An 18,601-nucleotide genomic window follows, 5' to 3' on the forward strand; every position below is an offset into this window, starting at 1 on the left:
ATCTACCAGCCAGCAGTTAGCCTGGGGACACTGTTACTGAGATACAACTGTCATCCACCAGCCAGCAGTTAGCCTGGGGACGATGTTGCTGAGATACAACTGTCATCCACCAGCCAGCAGTTAGCCTGGGGACACTGTTACTGAGATACAACTGTCATCCACCAGCCAGCAGTTAGCCTGGGGACGATGTTGCTGAGATACAACTGTCATCCACCAGCCAGCAGTTAGCCTGGGGACGATTGCTGAGATACAGAATACAGTTTATGGACACGTTTCTCTGTCCAGGCGTTGCTGACGCATGACATATATTACAATGCCTGGGTAGGTATGTTAAGTGTGAAAAGCATTTCGCTGCACCTGCGATAACATCTGCAAATCTGTGTACGTGACCAATAAACTTTTATTTTATTTTGAAGTATCTGCTAACCACATCATATGTTATAGCAATCTGGTCCCGACAACACAGTCGATGACGTGGCACAGAACCATCGGTTGTTGCATGCAACATCTGAGCAGGGGAAGGCATTTAATCACTTCTGATTAGTGGGTAGGGTGAGGCTTGCGCATGCCTGTGTATTCTGATTGGTTAGATGGGTGTACCTGTGTGTTCTGATTGGGTATCTGCAGCAGCAGGGCCAAGTCGTTGTAGTCGAAGGTGTCGTCCAGAGCCAGGAGGGCCCCATGGACCCCGCTCTCTGTCAGGTTGTCAGCGTACTCCTTCAGCCCGATGTTCTGCACCCAGCACATCACACGCTCGTTGGACCACACCATCACATCTACACAGAGGGGTAGCGGAACGAAGACATCTGTCAGAAAATATCAGAACACCTGATTCTCACTCAAAAAAAAACACAGGGTGACTGGATCTTACACTGACAGGGCCAATGTGGGTGCAGACGTTTGCTCAAGCCAAGCAGTGAAACACCTGATTCTACTAACCATCAACCGAGGCTTTGATTGTTACTGAATGGAGGGTTGGATGGATGGATGGAAGGTTGGATGGATGGATGGATGAGAAGTACTAAATTGGAACAAAGGATTTAATGTCAGAGAGGAGGAACACACCTTTGTTCTGGTGCTGGCTGTCTTCTCTCCTCCTCTCTAGCTCTTTGCGGTCGTAGTTCAAGCGCTTCAGGCACATTATGCCATAATGCAAACTAACCCTGAGAAAGGTCAAGAGAGGTCAAAAGGTCAGGCGGTTAATAGAGGGCATGGCGACTGACTCTCACCTGTACTCAGAGAAAGTATTTGAGCACTCCGGTGTCTTTGACCCTGAGAAGGCCTGGAGACACACCTGCAGAGTGAGAGTGTCTCAACAGCAGGAAATCTTTCAACATATCCTTTAACACCTGCACGTTTCCCATGCCACGAACACACACACTCACACACCAGAGAGAGAGCTAGTGTGTCAACAGAGGAAGGGAGAGAAAGAATGACGGACAGAAAAGGAAAGGCAGTGAGTGAAGTGGGAGTGGGAAACAGTTGCAGAAGAAGAATTCATTGTACATTTGCAGGAACTGGAATTTGTCTATTTGCTTTTCACCACCCCCTCGAGGCAGAAAACGCCTACCCACCCAGGTGCCGAGGTTAATAACAGCAACAGAAAGAGAGAGAGTGAGAGCGAGAGACAGACAGACGAGAGCAGGCCATACGTACCTATGGAAGCTGTCCACCATTTTGAGCTGTCCCCTCAGCTCCTTCTTGGTCAGGTGGTCCAGCATGCGGGCGTCCACCAGGGACTCCATGAAGTAGGAGCGGTACTGGGGCAGACCCAGGCTGGGCAGCCAGTCATTACCCACCCACTCATGGTTCATATCCCCATAGGCCAGGATCTGAGATGCAGAAGAGGACTCCTTCACTAGTGTCTCATTTGTTTCAGTGGTAGTTCGATTATTACTTATAGTACTTTTCTGTATTAATCATTTGTTTTTCAATGGTCACATACAATAGTGTAATTAGTGTGTTATATGTTGATGCCATTTAATACAGTGCTTCCATTCCTTACCTGATCCCAGCTAATCTCTTTCAGCTCCTTAGATGCAGCAGATAGACAGGAGAGAGAGAGACATGGGCAGAAAGAGCGAGAGAACAGAGCCAGAGCAGGATAGGGGGAGCAGGCAAGACAGATGGATGGAGGAAAAGCAGAGGGAGGAGGGGAGAAGAGAGTAAACAGGAAGGAGAAGACAAAGGGAGGAACAGTGTGTTAGTGAACGGGTCATTAGTGTGAAGCAGTTTAGTGGACGGGTCATTAGTGTGAAGCAGTTTACACAGAAACAGAAACTAGAGGGAGAGAAGAAGATGCTCAACACCAAGGCCTAGTAGTCCCACAAAACTCAGAGAGAGAGAGAGAGAAAGAGAGAGAGAGAGAGAATGAGAGAGGGAGGGTCAGAGGGAGAGAGAGAAAGAGTTTGACTCCTAACTGAGCAGTATAAGTTATAACTGTAGAGCAATATATATGTACAGTGCATTCGGAAAGTAGTCAGACCCCTTGACCTTTTCCACATTTTGTTACGTTACAGAGTTATTCTAAAATGTATTAAGTAGTTTTTTCCCCTCATCAATCTACACACAGTACCCCATAATGACAAATCAAAACAGGTTTTTAGAAATGTTTGCAAATGTATTACAAATAAAAAACTGAAATATCACATTTACATACAGTGGGGCAAAAAAGTATTTAGTCAGCCACCAATTGTGCAAGTTCTCCCACTTAAAAAGATGAGAGAGGCCTGTAATTTTCATCATAGGTACACTTCAACTATGACAGACAAAATGAGGAAAAAAAATCCAGAAAATCACATTGTAGGATTTTTAATGAATTTATTTGCAAATTATGGTGGAACATAAGTATTTGGTCACCTACAAACAAGCAAGATTTCTGGCTCTCACAGACCTGTAACTTCTTCTTTAAGAGGCTCCTCTGTCCTCCACTCGTTACCTGTATTAATGGCACCTGTTTGAACTTGTTATCAGTATAAAAGACACCTGTCCACAACCTCAAACAGTCACACTCCAAACTCCACTATGGCCAAGACCAAAGAGCTGTCAAAGGACACCAGAAACAAAATTGTAGACCTGCACCAGGCTGGGAAGACTGAATCTGCAATAGGTAAGCAGCTTGGTTTGAAGAAATCAACTGTGGGAGCAATTATTAGGAAATGGAAGACATACAAGACCACTGATAATCTCCCTCGATCTGGGGCTCCACGCAAGATCTCACCCCGTGGGGTCAAAATGATCACAAGAACGGTGAGCAGAAATCCCAGAACCACACGGGGGGACCTAGTGAATGACCTGCAGAGAGCTGGGACCAAAGTAACAAAGCCTACCATCAGTAACACACTACGCCGCCAGGGACTCAAATCCTGCAGTGCCAGACGTGTCACACTGCTTAAGCCAGTATATGTCCAGGCCCGTCTGAAGTTTGCTAGAGAGCATTTGGATGATCCAGAAGAAGATTGGGAGAATGTCATATGGTCAGATGAAACCAAAATAGAACTTTTTGGTAAAAACTCAACTCGTCGTGTTTGGAGGGCAAAGAATGCTGAGTTGCATCCAAAGAACACCATACCTACTGTGAAGCATTGGGGTGGAAACATCATGCTTTGGGGCTCTTTTTCTGCAAATGGACCAGGACGACTGATCCGTGTAAAGGAAAGAATGAATGGGGCCATGTATCGTGAGATTTTGAGTGAAAACCTCCTTCCATCAGCAAGGGCATTGAAGATGAAACGTGGCTGGGTCTTTCAGTATGACAATGATCCCAAACACACCGCCCGGGCAACGAAGGAGTGGCTTCGTAAGAAGCATTTCAAGGTCCTGGAGTGGCCTAGCCAGTCTCCAGATCTCAACCCCATAGAAAATCTTTGGAGGGAGTTGAAAGTCCGGGTTGCCCAGCAACAGCCCCAAAACATCACTGCTCTAGAGGAGATCTGCATGGAGGAATGTGCCAAAATACCAGCAACAGTGTGTGAAAACCTTGTGAAGACTTACAGAAAACATTTGACCTCTGTCATTGCCAACAAAGGGTATATAACAAAGTATTGAGATAAACTTTTGTTATTGACCAAATACTTATTTTCCACCATAATTTGCAAATAAATTCATTAAAAATCCTACAATATGATTTTCTGGATTTTTTTTTCTCATTTTGTCTGTCATAGTTGAAGTGTACCTATGATGAAAATTACAGGCTTCTCTCATCTTTTTAAGTGGGAGAACTTGCACAATTGGTGGCTGACTAAATACTTTTTTGCCCCACTGTAAGTATTCAGACACCTTTGGCAGTGATTACAGCCTCAAGTCTTCATGGTTATGACGCTACAAGCTTGGCACACCTGTATTTGGGGAGTTTCTCACATTCTTCTCTGGCTGGGCCACTCAAAGACATTCAGAGACTTGTCTCGAAGCCACTCCTGCATTGTCTTGGCTGTGTGCTTAGGGTTGTTATCCTGTTGAAAGGTGAACCTTCACCCCAGTCTGAGGTTCTGAGCGCTCTGGTGCAGGTCTTCATCATGGATCTCTCTGTACTTTGCTCTGTTCATCTTTCCCTCGATCTTGACTAGTTTCCCAGTCCCTGCTGCTGAAAAACATCCCCATAGCATGATGCTGCCACTACCATGCTTCACAGTAGGGATGTTGCCAGGTTTCCTCCAGACGTGACGCTTGGCATTCAGGCCAAAGAGTTCAATCTTGGTTTCATCAGACCAGATAATCTTGTTTCACATGGTCTGAAAGTCCTTTAGGTGCCTTTTGGCAAACTCCAAGTGGGCTGTCATGTGCCTTTTACTGAGGAGTGGCTTCCGTCTGGCCACTCTACCACAAAGGCCTGATTGGTGGAGTTCTGCAGAAATGGTTGTCCTTCTGGAAGGTTCTCCCATCTCCACAGAGGAACTCTGGAGCTCTGTCAGAGTGACCATTGCTCAGTTTGGCCGGGCAGCCAACTCTAGGAAGATTCTTGGTAGTTCCAAACTTCTTCCATTTAATAATGATGGAGGCCACTGTGGTCTTGGGGACCTTCAATGCTGCAGAAATGTTTTGGTACCCTTCCCCAGATCTGTGCCTCGACACAATCCTGTCTCGGAGCTCTACAGACAATTCCTTCAACCTCATGGCTTGGTTTGTGCTCTGACAACTGTGGGACCTTATATAGACAGGTGTGTGCCCTTCCAAATCATGTCCAATCAATTGAATTTACCATAGGTGGACTCCAATCAAGTTGTAGAAACATCGCAAGGATGATCAATGGAAACAGGATGCACCTGAGCTCAATTTCGAGTTTCATAGCAAAGGGTCTGAATACTTAGATAAATAAGGTATTTCGGGTATTTAACATGGAAACCATGTGTTTGATGTGTTCGATACCATTCCACTCATTTCGTTCCAGCCATTACTATGAGCCCGTCCTCCTCAATTAAGGTGCCACCAACCTCCTGTGATATATGTCAATGTTAGATGAACGTCAATGTTAAATGTCTCGAAAATGTTGAGACATTAATATAACAGGATATACTTACCGGTTTGGTGGCTGCGTTTAACGACTCCATCTCAGCATGGGTCATCCACACGTTACTGGTCGACTGTGGTCACAAGACAGGAAAGAAAGAAAACATGATCGTCAGAAAAACTAAATTGTTTGTGTGTTGATGAGTCTGCTGTGAATGCATGTAACATTTGTATGTTAATCTCTGCACATAAATGTAAATGTGCATATACAGGTAACTGCCAAAATAATGGAACCACTTCAGTAAATGAGGGACACAAAGTATATTGAAAGCAGGTGCTAGCTACCACACAGGTGTGGTTCCTGAGTTAATTAAGCAATTCAAATCCCATTATGCTTAGGGTCATGTATAAAAATGTTGGGCAGGCCATTATTTTGGCTACCGTGGCTATGCCCCCCATAAGATGACAATGCACCCATCCACCGGGCACGAGTGGTCATTGAATGGTTTGATGAGCATGAAAACGATGTAAACCATATGCCATGGCCGTCTAGTGACAGATCTCAACCCAATTGAACACATATGGAAGATTCTAGAGTGGCGCCTGAAACAGCGTTTTCCACCACCATCAACAAAACACCAAATAATGGAATTTCTCATAGAAGAATGGTGTCACATCTCTCCAATAGAGTTCCAGACACTTGTAGAATCTATGCCAAGGCACATTGAAGCTGTTCTGGCTCGTGGAGGCCCATCACCCTATTAAGACACTTTATGTTGGTGTTTCCTTTATTTTGGCAGTTGCCTGTACGTATATGTGTGTATATCAATATAGTATCATGTGTACCTCTATAATTGTGCCTACATGGTTTGTGTTCTGTGAGTGTGTACTAGTGAGACTACTAACAGAGCGATTGCTGGCCGGGGCAGATGGGCTGGTGAGGGACACCATCTCCTGGATGGCCAGTCTCAGTTTGAGGCGGTGCAGGGGGTTACTGATGCCAATCTCCCTCTGGATCTCTGTGTCAGACAGGTTGGCCATGATGGCGCCACTCTTCACGTTGGCACGACAGGCTGCCACGTACCACGCTGGCATTCCCACCCACAGCTGGAGTAGAGAGGGAAAGAGGTGAGCTAGAAACAGATTGGCTAGAATGTAGTGATCGTGAGGGTTTATATGGCTATAAAGGTTTCCCATCTATCTATCAAACATCTATGATTACCTCTAGCCAGGAGACCACAGTGGGTCCATCCCAGGATGCAAAGGGAAGACCCTGACGACACGCCTCCTCCAGCAGCTCATGTCTGGGAGAGAGAGACCGGGGGAAACAAAGGTTGAATAACCATAAAAGGAAAAGTGCTTTCTGAAAGAGTGGAAGAAAAGCAGTGGAACAGAGAGTGGAAAGAGAAATGACTTCAGGAGAGAAATGAATCGGAGGGTGATATTCCCTGAGACTCACTTCCTTTTGCTGCGGCGGTTGTCAACAGTTCCTGTCATGCTTCCCTTGGTCAGTCCCATAGAATCCCCAGTACCCAGGTCCTCAGAAGGCGTAGAGGCTGAGAGACACAAGGGGTCAGGGGTTACAAAGACTACAAATATGGGTGTCAACACCAGGTGGACTTTGACCTGTTGCAGTTCAAACACATTTAAAGCAAAGTCATGGGATATGTAGTTTTTCGAGTATAATTTCAATTCTCTCTCACCCAGAGAGGCAGACTCTCGCCCAGCTGGGCCCATCCTTCCCTTTTCCTTCTTCCCAAAAAGGCGGCCGATGGAAGACTTGATGCTTTTCTTTTTACTGGCTTTGTGGAGAGAGTCCTGACTGCTGTTGGAACTGCTGCCGTCTGCTGACAGACTGAGAGACAGAAGAGACAGAAGGAATAAGAGAAACAGGGAAGGAACAAACCATACGAGCAATACAGGGTTTCCTCGGTGATGATTGGCTGTCATACCTGCGAAATTCCCTGGGGTCGTCCATCATGGCCCCTGGGTGGGTGAGGGTCATCCTGTCTAGTCGCAGCGCTCGGGGGGTGGGTGGAGGGGTGGAGTCAAGAAGGGCAAGGGACCGATCATCCTCTTTGTTGTTCTGGAGGGTAACGTTGGAACACATTTAGGGGCCTTATACAGTATGTATACTGTACGCACGCATGTACACACACCACAGGAGGTTGGTGACCCCTTAATTGGGGAGGATGAGCTTGTGGTAATGGCTGGAGCGGAATGAGTGGAATGATATCAAATACTTCCAAACATGGCTTCCATGTAGAAAAAGGAGGAAGGGTACAAGTACACAATAGTAGATTTTGGTAGACAGAAGGTGCTCTTTGGTAAAAGGGGTAAATGGGTCATCAAAAAGAAAGGAGGACCAAGGCACTCTTCATATAATTAATTAAAATGCCTTTATTAGTATGGCATGTTCAATGGAAACAAAGTTTAAAAACTCTGATGCGTTTCGGCTGCATGGCCTTTGTCAGGGAGTACAAAGAAATGATAATACAATGTCCTCTTTTGAACAGCTTTTTCCAATAAACCCTGATTTAAAGAGGGAGCAATACTATACACATTAAAAAGTGAAATACTGTAAATATGTTATCAAAAATGTGTTTGTTTAATGCCATTTCATTCACTCTGTTCCAGACATTATTATGAGCCGTCCTCCCCTCAGCAGCCTCCACTGACACACACACACAAAGACTCACACATTCCCAACACACCGACACACAGACAGAGCAGCTGTACCTGTCTATCTGTCTCGCGGTGAGGGGAGTGGGACAGGCGAGGGGTGGAGACCCCAGAACTGGGGGGAGAAGGGGAGGCCAGGGTGGAGGAGGTGAGGGATTGAGGGATGAAGCCGCGTCCTATACTGTCCCTCCCCAGGGAGGAGGGTGGGATGGGGGAACCGTCCAGAGCCACACTGCTAACCCTGCTCTCGATCTCCTCCGCCCGCAACTCTGTACTCTCCTTCTCTTCCTGGATCAACCTGACAGAGAGGGGGGGGGGGGGGGGGGGCAGGGAAAGAGGGAGGGAGAGAGAGAGAGAGATAGACAGACAAACGGGTCGGAGAGAGAGAGGGTAAACAGAGGAAAGTGAAAAGGGGAGACGAGGGAAAGACGGGAGATTTAGGAGCATGTCAGACGGAAGACCAATGAATGTTGGTCTTGAATGTTGGTCTTGAATGAGAAAATGAAAAGAAACCTCAGATGAATCTTCTCCACCTGCATTTGACCTAAACTGCTTGTACACAATCACAGCACCCTCTCTACCTGCATCCCTTCCTCCACCTCCCTTACTTGATCTCCTTGTTGATTGCCTCTAGTTGTTCCTGCAGCATGATGGCCAGTGTCTGGACGTCAGTCTGTCCGCTGGGAGACAACAGCTCCGAGCCAAACATTGTCTCTCTGTCGTCCTCATCGTCAGAGCAACCGTGGTCCACACACCCCTCAAACCCGGTCCTTAGCAGCGCTGACCCACTGTCCCAGTCCCCGTACTGCACACATACACACACACACACACAAACACACATGCAAGCAAGCATGCACACACACATACACACAGAGAAGGCTCAGTTTATTGGGTTGTGATGCTTGTGACTATATCAACTATATCCATGTGACTATATCATTATCAATATTAGACACGTCAAAGGTGATCATGTGACCTCTGACCTTGCTGGTGTCCTCCCGGGCTGTGCTCCAGCGCCCGCGGTGAGTCCGCCTGACCACGGCCACGGTGTTGGCGTTACCGTAGTGATCCAGGTGAGCGGTGGAGCCCGTGGGGAGGGAGCCGCCCCCGTGGGAGTACCTCAGCTCCAGAGCACTGCCTGGGAGAGACCTGAGAGAGGTAGGGAGGGAGAGGGAGAGGGAGAGGGAGAGGGAGAGGGAGAGGGAGAGGGAGAGGGAGGGAGGAGAGAGAGAGAGAGAGAGAGAGAGGGAGAGGGCGAGGGCGAGGGAGAGGGAGAGGGAGGGAGGAGAGAGAGAGAGAGAGAGAGAGAGAGAGAGAGAGAGAGAGAGAGAGAGAGGGAGAAGAGAAAGATAGACTGATATAGACAGTGAGTGGGAGAGATAACTGGAATGTACATTCATCCAGCCTCTCTGCTCCATATGTATAGGCCACACCTGGACCTATACTGAGACTAGGAGAGAGGTTATAGGAAGCACATAACACTGCAAACCACTTATACTACTTGGTTACAATACTGCCAGCCACATTCATAGGCAGCAGCTGTATGAGGTGTGTTGGAGGTGTGTAGGCTGATGTGTATGAGGTGTGTTGGAGGTGTGTAGGCTGATGTGTAGGAGGTGTGTTGGAGGTGTGTAGGCTGATGTGTAGGAGGTGTGTTGGAGGTGTGTAGGCTGATGTGTATGAGGTGTGTTGAGGAAGGGAGGGAGACCTGGAATAGCAGGACCCGCCGGGTCTCAGTCTGAGCTGGTCCAACTCCAGCTGAATCCTCTCCAGCTCGGCTATCAGCTGGTCCTGAAACAGGGAAAGAAAGAGAGAATAAGTTAATACAATTGAAATATTTAATTAAAGTATGTAAAAATGGAATTATCTCTTGATATACCTTGTTTGCTAGAAGGTCGTCCTGGATCTTCTTCATGTTAGAAAGTTCCTCAGAGAGAGCATTCTGAAAGGATTACCATTAAAAAAAACTTTATTAGGTCTACTGAATAACAACAACATATCTGTAATTACACATTATCAATGCCATGAGGTCCGAACTGTATTCCATAGTAGCTGTTTAGAGCCAGAGTGGGTTTAATATTGAAGTGACAACAGTCTTGAATAGAAACTGGATGAAGAGGATTGTGTTGACAGTTTTGAGTGGGAACTATGCTAAGTGTGAAGACGTGTGAGTGGGTGTGAGTGGGCCGGTAAGTAGTACCTTGTCCTCCAGGGCAGCCATCCTCTCCTTGAGATGGAGCTGAAGCCTTTCGTTAGACTCAGACAGCAGCTTGTCCACCGTGTCAGACAGACGCTTGTTGTGTTCATCATTCATCCTCTCCCTCTGCCTCGCCTAGGGAAAGGAGAGAGAGAAAGAGAGAGAGAGCGAGAGAGAGAGAGAGAGAGAGCGAGAGAGAGAGAGAAAGAGAAAGAGAAAAGAGAGATTAGGGAGCTAAATAGTGAGGTATTTTCATGTCTGTTATTGTTTCTACTGTTGATCCTGTTGCCATCTTGGACAAGGCCTCTCCAGTTGGGAAACTCTGTGTGCCTCCCTTGCCCTGAGGCAGGGAGAGAGTAAAATAGAAAAATGGAAGGACAGAGGGTGGGCGGAGAGTTAACAGCGACCTTTCTGCTTGACTGAGTGAGAGAGAAGGAGATTGGGATCTGAATACAGACTGACAAATAGAGGGTTTAGAAAATTAGTATGCCATTGTAGAGTAAAGAGTGATAAAGGAATGGTATGAAAGAGGGGGTGAAAGGGAGAAAAAGAAAAAGGGAGAGCGAGCATGACTCACCCTCTGTAACTCCTGATTCTTCTCCTCTAGTTGCGCCTCCATCTGTCGCAGTCGCTCCTCAAAGTTACCATGACGCTCCTCAGCCTGTGATGCAAGAGGAGGGTGGGGAGTCAAAACAGGCAGCATGTCAGAATGTTGATAGAACATAATTATGACTGCGCAACCTTGGGTTGGGTCAACCTTTTGATTTAAGTGAGCCCCTGTCTGTGCAGATCATAGTCAAACACAGTAGGAGGTTTTCTAGCATACACATTCCCTTCTGATCTGTTTGCAGATGTCAGTCAGTGGCGGTCAGTGCTGTTTAAGATTGAGTTTTTCATGAGCATGGCCTTATTTCTATTACAGCATATTGGATGACTGTCATTCATATTCCATTCACCCAGTTCAATGTAACAGCGAAAGGTTTAGGCTACTACAGGATACTCAAATTTTACCTATACCCTCATGAGGTTGCTACAACTTAGCCTATGAATTAAAGTTTACAAATTAGGTGCACACAGGTCAAGAGAAAATTTTGAGGTGACAGACAGTGACACATGGACAGACAGTGACACATTCAATACCGCCTTGCACACTCTTGCCTGCTTCTAGCTGATATAGGGTGTAATCATTAGTCCAACAGTTGCAAACAAGAGTTTCTATTGAACAAATTCAGGTATGTTCATCCCCGTTTTGTTCCATTTGCTTCCGTTTAAGAAACATTTTCCAACAAAATCGGCGGAATGAATACACCCCTGATCACTCGTAAACACAGTTCACTTTCATAGCAGCCACTTTGTATTCTTCCTGCATCCATGCGCTCTCCTCCTCTCACCTTGTCCCCCTATGTGACCAGGCGAAAAAACCTTTCCAAGCCAAACCATATCATAACCGCTACTCATAGCCTACATGTTGTCACCATATTAGCTAAAGTAACGTCATAGTCAACAAAGCTAATACAACTAACACAATAGTAAACCCACTACAATCATGAAGTAACGTTACACCGGCGGGCCCCGGTGGCAATAAATTAGTAAAAGTTAACCTTGACTTGGAAGAGTTTCAGTGTTATGTTGGATAGTCATAGCCAGCTAGCTAACATAGCATCCCTCTGTTTGAGCAGGGTGTTTGAGTAGGCTAAACTAGCTAGCTGTATTTGCTAGCTAAGTAAGTGAAACTCAAAGTGGAATAAATTCATTTGTTCAACACTGTTCAACTATTGTCTTTCTCTCTCTTTGAGTCAGCTTTCATGTAGTATTTTTCTGTTACCCAAAATAAATTACTCACCACATTTATGCACTGCAGTGCTAGCTAGATGTAGCTTATGCTTTCAGTACTAGATTCATTCTCGGATCCTTTGATTGGGTGGACAACATGTCAGTTCATGCTGCAAGAGCTCTGATAGGTTGGAGGACGTCCTCCGGAAGTTGTCATAATTACTGTGTAAGTCTATGGAAGGGGGTGAGAACCATTTTGGGGGTTTTGTATTGAAGTCAATGTACCCAGAGGAGAATAGAAAGCTAGCTGTCCCCCAGCTACACCATGGTGCTACATTACAGAGTGATGTTATTGCAAAATAGTGTGTTTTAATCAATTATTTGGTGACATGTGATTATATTTAGTATAGTTTTATCTAAAAAGGATAACTTAAATGTTTTACAATTTTAATTTTTTTATGAAATTCACTGAGGAGGATGGTCCTCCCCTTCCTCCTCTGAGGAGCCTCCACTGATGTCAGTGTACATGAATCTTATTTGGAGTGACATTTCAGCCATCTTGCCTCAACAAGTACTACATAATTGGTTCTTTAGGGTTACGCTGATGATTGAGACATTTACATCTCCTTGACAATCACGTTTGTTATAAATTACAGTTTTATGATACAAGCAATTAACTATCATACAGCTCTTGACATGTTCTGCACCTGAGGCTGAACTACAATGTGAACAGTATGATGAACAGTATGATGAACAGTGTGATGAACAGTGTGATGAACAGTGTGATGAACAGTATGATGAACAGTGTGATGAACAGTGTGATGAACAGTGTGATGAACAGTGTGATGAACAGTATGATGAACAGTGTGATGAACAGTGTGATGAACAGTGTGATGAACAGTATGATGAACAGTATGATGAACAGTATGATGAACAGTATGATGAACAGTGTGATGAACAGTATGATGAACAGTGTGATGAACAGTGTGATGAACAGTGTGATGAACAGTGTGATGAACAGTATGATGAACAGTATGATGAACAGTATGATGAACAGTGTGATGAACAGTATGATGAACAGTGTGATGAACAGTATGATGAACAGTATGATGAACAGTGTGATGAACAGTATGATGAACAGTGTGATGAACAGTATGATGAACAGTGTGATGAACAGTGTGATGAACAGTGTGATGAACAGTATGATGAACAGTATGATGAACAGTGTGATGAACAGTGTGATGAACAGTATGATGAACAGTGTGATGAACAGTATGATGAACAGTGTGATGAACAGTATGATGAACAGTGTGATGAACAGTGTGATGAACAGTGTGATGAACAGTATGATGAACAGTGTGATGAACAGTATGATGAACAGTGTGATGAACAGTGTGATGAACAGTGTGATGAACAGTATGATGAACAGTATGATGAACAGTATGATGAACAGTGTGATGAACAGTATGATGAACAGTATGATGAACAGTATGATGAACAGTGTGATGAACAGTGTGATGAACAGTGTGATGAACAGTATGATGAACAGTGTGATGAACAGTGTGATGAACAGTGTGATGAACAGTGTGATGAACAGTATGATGAACAGTATGATGAACAGTGTGATGAACAGTGTGATGAACAGTATGATGAACAGTGTGATGAACAGTATGATGAACAGTATGATGAACAGTATGATGAACAGTGTGATGAACAGTATGATGAACAGTATGATGAACAGTGTGATGAACAGTGTGATGAACAGTGTGATGAACAGTATGATGAACAGTATGATGAACAGTATGATGAACAGTGTGATGAACAGTGTGATGAACAGTGTGATGAACAGTGTGATGAACAGTATGATGAACAGTGTGATGAACAGTGTGATGAACAGTGTGATGAACAGTATGATGAACAGTGTGATGAACAGTGTGATGAACAGTGTGATGAACAGTATGATGAACAGTATGATGAACAGTATGATGAACAGTGTGATGAACAGTGTGATGAACAGTGTGATGAACAGTGTGATGAACAGTGTGATGAACAGTATGATGAACAGTGTGATGAACAGTATGATGAACAGTGTGATGAACAGTGTGATGAACAGTATGATGAACAGTGTGATGAACAGTGTGATGAACAGTATGACGAACAGTGTGATGAACAGTGTGATGAACAGTGTGATGAACAGTGTGATGAACAGTATGATGAACAGTGTGATGAACAGTATGATGAACAGTGTGATGAACAGTGTGATGAACAGTGTGATGAACAGTGTGATGAACAGTGTGATGAACAGTATGATGAACAGTGTGATGAACAGTGTGATGAACAGTGTGATGAACAGTGTGATGAACAGTGTGATGAACAGTGTGATGAACAGTATGATGAACAGTGTGATGAACAGTGTGATGAACAGTGTGATGAACAGTATGATGAACAGTGTGATGAACAGTGTGATGAACAGTGTGATGAACAGTGTGATGAACAGTATGATGAACAGTGTGATGAACAGTGTGATGAACAGTGTGATGAACAGTATGATGAACAGTGTGATGAACAGTGTGATGAACAGTGTGATGAACAGTGTGATGAACAGTATGATGAACAGTGTGATGAACAGTGTGATGAACAGTATGATGAACAGTGTGATGAACAGTGTGATGAACAGTGTGATGAACAGTATGAACAGTGTGATGAACAGTGTGATGAACAGTGTGATGAACAGTATGATGAACAGTGTGATGAACAGTATGATGAACAGTATGATGAACAGTATGATGAACAGTGTGATGAACAGTGTGATGAACAGTGTGATGAACAGTATGATGAACAGTGTGATGAACAGTATGATGAACAGTGTGATGAACAGTGTGATGAACAGTATGATGAACAGTATGATGAACAGTGTGGTGAACAGTGTGATGAACAGTATGATGAACAGTGTGATGAACAGTGTGATGAACAGTGTGATGAACAGTGTGATGAACAGTATGATGAACAGTGTGATGAACAGTATGATGAACAGTGTGATGAACAGTGTGATGAACAGTATGATGAACAGTATGATGAACAGTGTGGTGAACAGTGTGATGAACAGTATGATGAACAGTGTGATGAACAGTGTGATGAACAGTGTGATGAACAGTGTGATGAACAGTGTGATGAAGCAGCATCCATTATCATGCAGGGCTCGTAGCAGCTATTTATTTATTTCAGATTTTGATTTGATATTAATTTGATTTGAGCGTGCTGTCAATTTTACACACGAATGCACGCTTGGATGTACTCACGCACGCACGCACGCACACGCACACGCACACGCACACACACACACACACACACACACACACACACACACACACACACACACACACACACACACAGGTAGTGGAGGTGGTTTACCTTGTTGAGTGCAGCCACTCTCTGGGCGAGCTGGGCCTCTATCTCAGGCAGCGTCTCGGCCCTCTGCAGGGTCTGCTGCAGCTTCTGCTTGGCATCGTCTAGACGCTCCTGGAGCTGCCTGTTCTTCTCCTCACTCTGCAGGAGTGGAGGAGGAGGAGGAGGAGGAGGAGGAGGAGGAGGAGGAATTGAGCTTTTATCATTGCTAAACTACCAATCCTCTCCACTAGCAGAAACAACCAGGAGAAAGCAGGTCGCTTCACCCACCTGCCTGTAGAGGGAGTCTTTACTGGCCAGGTCATTCTCCAGCCTGTCTTTAATGTCGTGGAGAGACGTCGCCTCCCTCTGGGCACTTAGGTACCTGCAGGCACACAGCACAATGACATACCGCAGACACACCTCGAAGGCAATGTCATACAACTGAACACAACAGACACAATTGCCTATGGCAAAAGACATTCCCTGGTGTATTCAGGGGGGGTGGATAGACAGTTGTATTTACCTGCGTTCTAAAGTAGTTATTCTCTCCTCCATGTCCTCTCTCTGACAAAGAGCCTGATAGAGAGGAGAAAGGGGAGGGACAGACAGACAGAGGAAAAGAGAGAAATAAAAAGAGGGAGAAAATAACATAAAAGTTGGGCATGATCAAAGGGACTTGGCGCTGCTGGCTAAACCACTATAACTGTAGCTGAAGTATGATAATGGTTAGTTGAAGGAAGTTGTTGACAGAGGAAACACGTCTCTGCCAAGTGACAGATGTTATTGCACAAGTCCTGGAGGAGGAGGAGGAGGAGGGGGAGGAGGGAAGAAGGAGGAGGAGGAATGGGAGGGAGAGGAGGAGGGAGGAGGAGGTAGGGGGTGTGGTGACTGGGTGGCTCTGGGACCACTAGGCCCAAAGTTTCTCCCAGTACCAAGCCACCAATCAGCTGTGTGAGTGACAGCGCCAGCTTCTATCCACGCGCTTGCCTGTTTACTAGTGATACTGTCTACAGGGCAAGTCTCACACATACAGTACAGTACAGTAGCAGTTATTGCTGCCAAGTAGGAAAATGGCTCTGTTGCCACAGGAAACTGTTACATTTCTCTAATAGAGTAGGGAAAACAGACACAAATCTCTCTCTAGCGCAATGAGATGCTGACACACAAGTGTATTTTCAACCAATTGGGAAGTAGAGCTCACCTCCTTCACATCCCTCTGCAGTTTCTGATTGGCTTCCTCTGACTTGGTCACCTCCCTCCTAGCTGCAGTCAGCTGTTCCTCGATCTCCCCAACCTGGAGGGTGACATAATAGTTACACACAAGAAGCCACCATCTGGGTCAGTATCACATCTATGAAAGTCCTATTCCTTAAAACACATGTATGTCTGGTGTATGTATGACTCAAACTGTTAGTTATCTCTATTTGTCACTCACCTGTCTGCACATGAGGGCCAGTCTTTCTTTCAGCTGGGCCAGCTCTGCTCTCTGCCGCTCTATCTCTGTTTCTCTCTGTCTCTCTCTGTCAATCTCTCCATCCTCCAGGATGGAAGAGGGTCCATTGGGCAGCCGCTGTGAAAGGAAGAAGGAGGAAAACGACAAGGAAAAGACAATATCATGTAAAGATGGAAATGTGATGCAACTCCTTAAACTCCAAGCAAACTATGCAGCACATGAGACACTAATACTTCAACATTTACTTCAGCCAATACAGCATAAATCCCCTCACCTCTTTCCCATTTTCTAAGCCTTGTTGGCGTCTTTTGATTTGGTCTCGTAGAGAATGGCACTAGGTAGAGATGGAGAACAGAAAGGTTTAGAAAAGATGCTTTATCTGCGGAGAGAGGAAAAGGAGAACGAGCAGAGGAGGATAACTCACCTCATTTGAGGAGGACTCCAGCTCTTCCTCTAAAACAGTCACTCGCTCCAGAGCCACACGTAACCTCTCTCGCACCTAAGGAAGTCCCAGACAGACAAAGGGGGAGAGAAAGACGAGATAGTGGAAAGAGAGAAAGAGAGTGGGAGTGAAGGGGAGAGAGAGGTGGATGTTAGTACAGAAGGTTAAGAATACATCCTGTGGAGCCAGCCCACTCACTCCTCCATTTAGCACCCAGACTGACCTTCTTGTCCAGCCCTTTACCACACACACACACACACACACACACACACACACACACACACACACACACACACACACACACACACACACACACACACACACACACACACACACACACACACACACACACACACACACCTTCTCGTCCAGGGCTTTGTGGTGTTCGAACAGGGACTTGAGGGCCTTGAGGACCTCCACCTCGCTGGAGACCCCGGCAGGAGACTGGGCCTGCCTCTTCACCACTGTCATCCTCAGACTGCGCTCATGACGAGACACCAGGCACTCCAGATGCTCCAGCAGCAGCTAGACACACAGAGAGCAGGGGCCACTTGGAATAAGGATCTGAGCTACATGACAACAGAATTTCAGCATGATTATAGGGAAGGACACTCAACAAGCACAGCACATACACAAATGACTGATGACTGGCTGAGAGAAATTGATGATAAAATGATTGTGGGGGCTGTCTTGTTAGACTTCAGTGCAGCTTTTGACATTATCAATCATAGTCTGCTGCTGGAAAAATGTATGTGTTTTGGCTTTACACCCACCTCTATAATGTGGATAAAGAGTTACTTGTCTAACAGAACCCAGAGGGTGTTCTTTAATGGAAGCCTCTCAAATATAATCCAGTTAGAATGAGGAATTCCCCCAGGTAGCTGTTTAGGCCCCTTGCTTTTTAAAATGTTTACTAATGACATGCTACGGACTTTGAGTAAAGCCAGAGTGTCTATATATGCGGATGACTCAACACTATACACGTCAGCTACTACAGCGACTGAAATGACTGCAACACTCAACAAAAAGCTGCAGTTAGTTTCAGAGTGGGTGGCAAGGAATAAGTTAGCCCTAAATATTTCTAAAACTAAAAGCTTTGTATTTGGAACAAAACACTCACTAAACCCTAAACCTCAACTAAATATTGTAATAAATAATGTGGAAATTGAGCAAGTTGAGATGACTAAACTGCTTGGAGTAACCCTTGATTGTAAACTGTCAT

At 45.2% G+C, this 18,601-nt stretch overlaps 1 protein-coding gene across 1 annotated transcript in view; it reads right to left on the bottom strand.

Annotated features, from left to right (window-relative positions):
- The window catches only part of LOC120034448 (liprin-alpha-3-like), a 48,196-nt gene that overhangs the window by 18,817 nt on the left and 10,778 nt on the right, over nucleotides 1-18,601 (bottom strand). Inside the window, exons 3-27 of the mRNA XM_038981013.1 lie at nucleotides 17,740-17,904; nucleotides 17,362-17,436; nucleotides 17,212-17,271; nucleotides 16,920-17,054; nucleotides 16,686-16,778; nucleotides 16,008-16,060; nucleotides 15,773-15,866; nucleotides 15,509-15,643; nucleotides 10,902-10,985; nucleotides 10,328-10,459; nucleotides 10,007-10,069; nucleotides 9,836-9,918; nucleotides 9,111-9,276; nucleotides 8,736-8,932; nucleotides 8,185-8,425; nucleotides 7,398-7,531; nucleotides 7,149-7,300; nucleotides 6,905-7,001; nucleotides 6,668-6,749; nucleotides 6,352-6,552; nucleotides 5,517-5,579; nucleotides 2,006-2,032; nucleotides 1,657-1,832; nucleotides 1,066-1,163; nucleotides 601-776 (exon numbers count right to left, since the gene is read on the bottom strand). Of these exons, the coding sequence (XP_038836941.1) occupies nucleotides 601-776; nucleotides 1,066-1,163; nucleotides 1,657-1,832; nucleotides 2,006-2,032; nucleotides 5,517-5,579; nucleotides 6,352-6,552; nucleotides 6,668-6,749; nucleotides 6,905-7,001; nucleotides 7,149-7,300; nucleotides 7,398-7,531; nucleotides 8,185-8,425; nucleotides 8,736-8,932; nucleotides 9,111-9,276; nucleotides 9,836-9,918; nucleotides 10,007-10,069; nucleotides 10,328-10,459; nucleotides 10,902-10,985; nucleotides 15,509-15,643; nucleotides 15,773-15,866; nucleotides 16,008-16,060; nucleotides 16,686-16,778; nucleotides 16,920-17,054; nucleotides 17,212-17,271; nucleotides 17,362-17,436; nucleotides 17,740-17,904 (2,982 nt within the window). The remainder of the gene's footprint in view (nucleotides 1-600; nucleotides 777-1,065; nucleotides 1,164-1,656; nucleotides 1,833-2,005; nucleotides 2,033-5,516; nucleotides 5,580-6,351; nucleotides 6,553-6,667; nucleotides 6,750-6,904; nucleotides 7,002-7,148; nucleotides 7,301-7,397; nucleotides 7,532-8,184; nucleotides 8,426-8,735; nucleotides 8,933-9,110; nucleotides 9,277-9,835; nucleotides 9,919-10,006; nucleotides 10,070-10,327; nucleotides 10,460-10,901; nucleotides 10,986-15,508; nucleotides 15,644-15,772; nucleotides 15,867-16,007; nucleotides 16,061-16,685; nucleotides 16,779-16,919; nucleotides 17,055-17,211; nucleotides 17,272-17,361; nucleotides 17,437-17,739; nucleotides 17,905-18,601) is intronic.

This window comes from Salvelinus namaycush, chromosome 41 (genome assembly GCF_016432855.1).
Source record: "Salvelinus namaycush isolate Seneca chromosome 41, SaNama_1.0, whole genome shotgun sequence".
NCBI classification, from domain to species: Eukaryota; Metazoa; Chordata; class Actinopteri; order Salmoniformes; family Salmonidae; genus Salvelinus; species Salvelinus namaycush.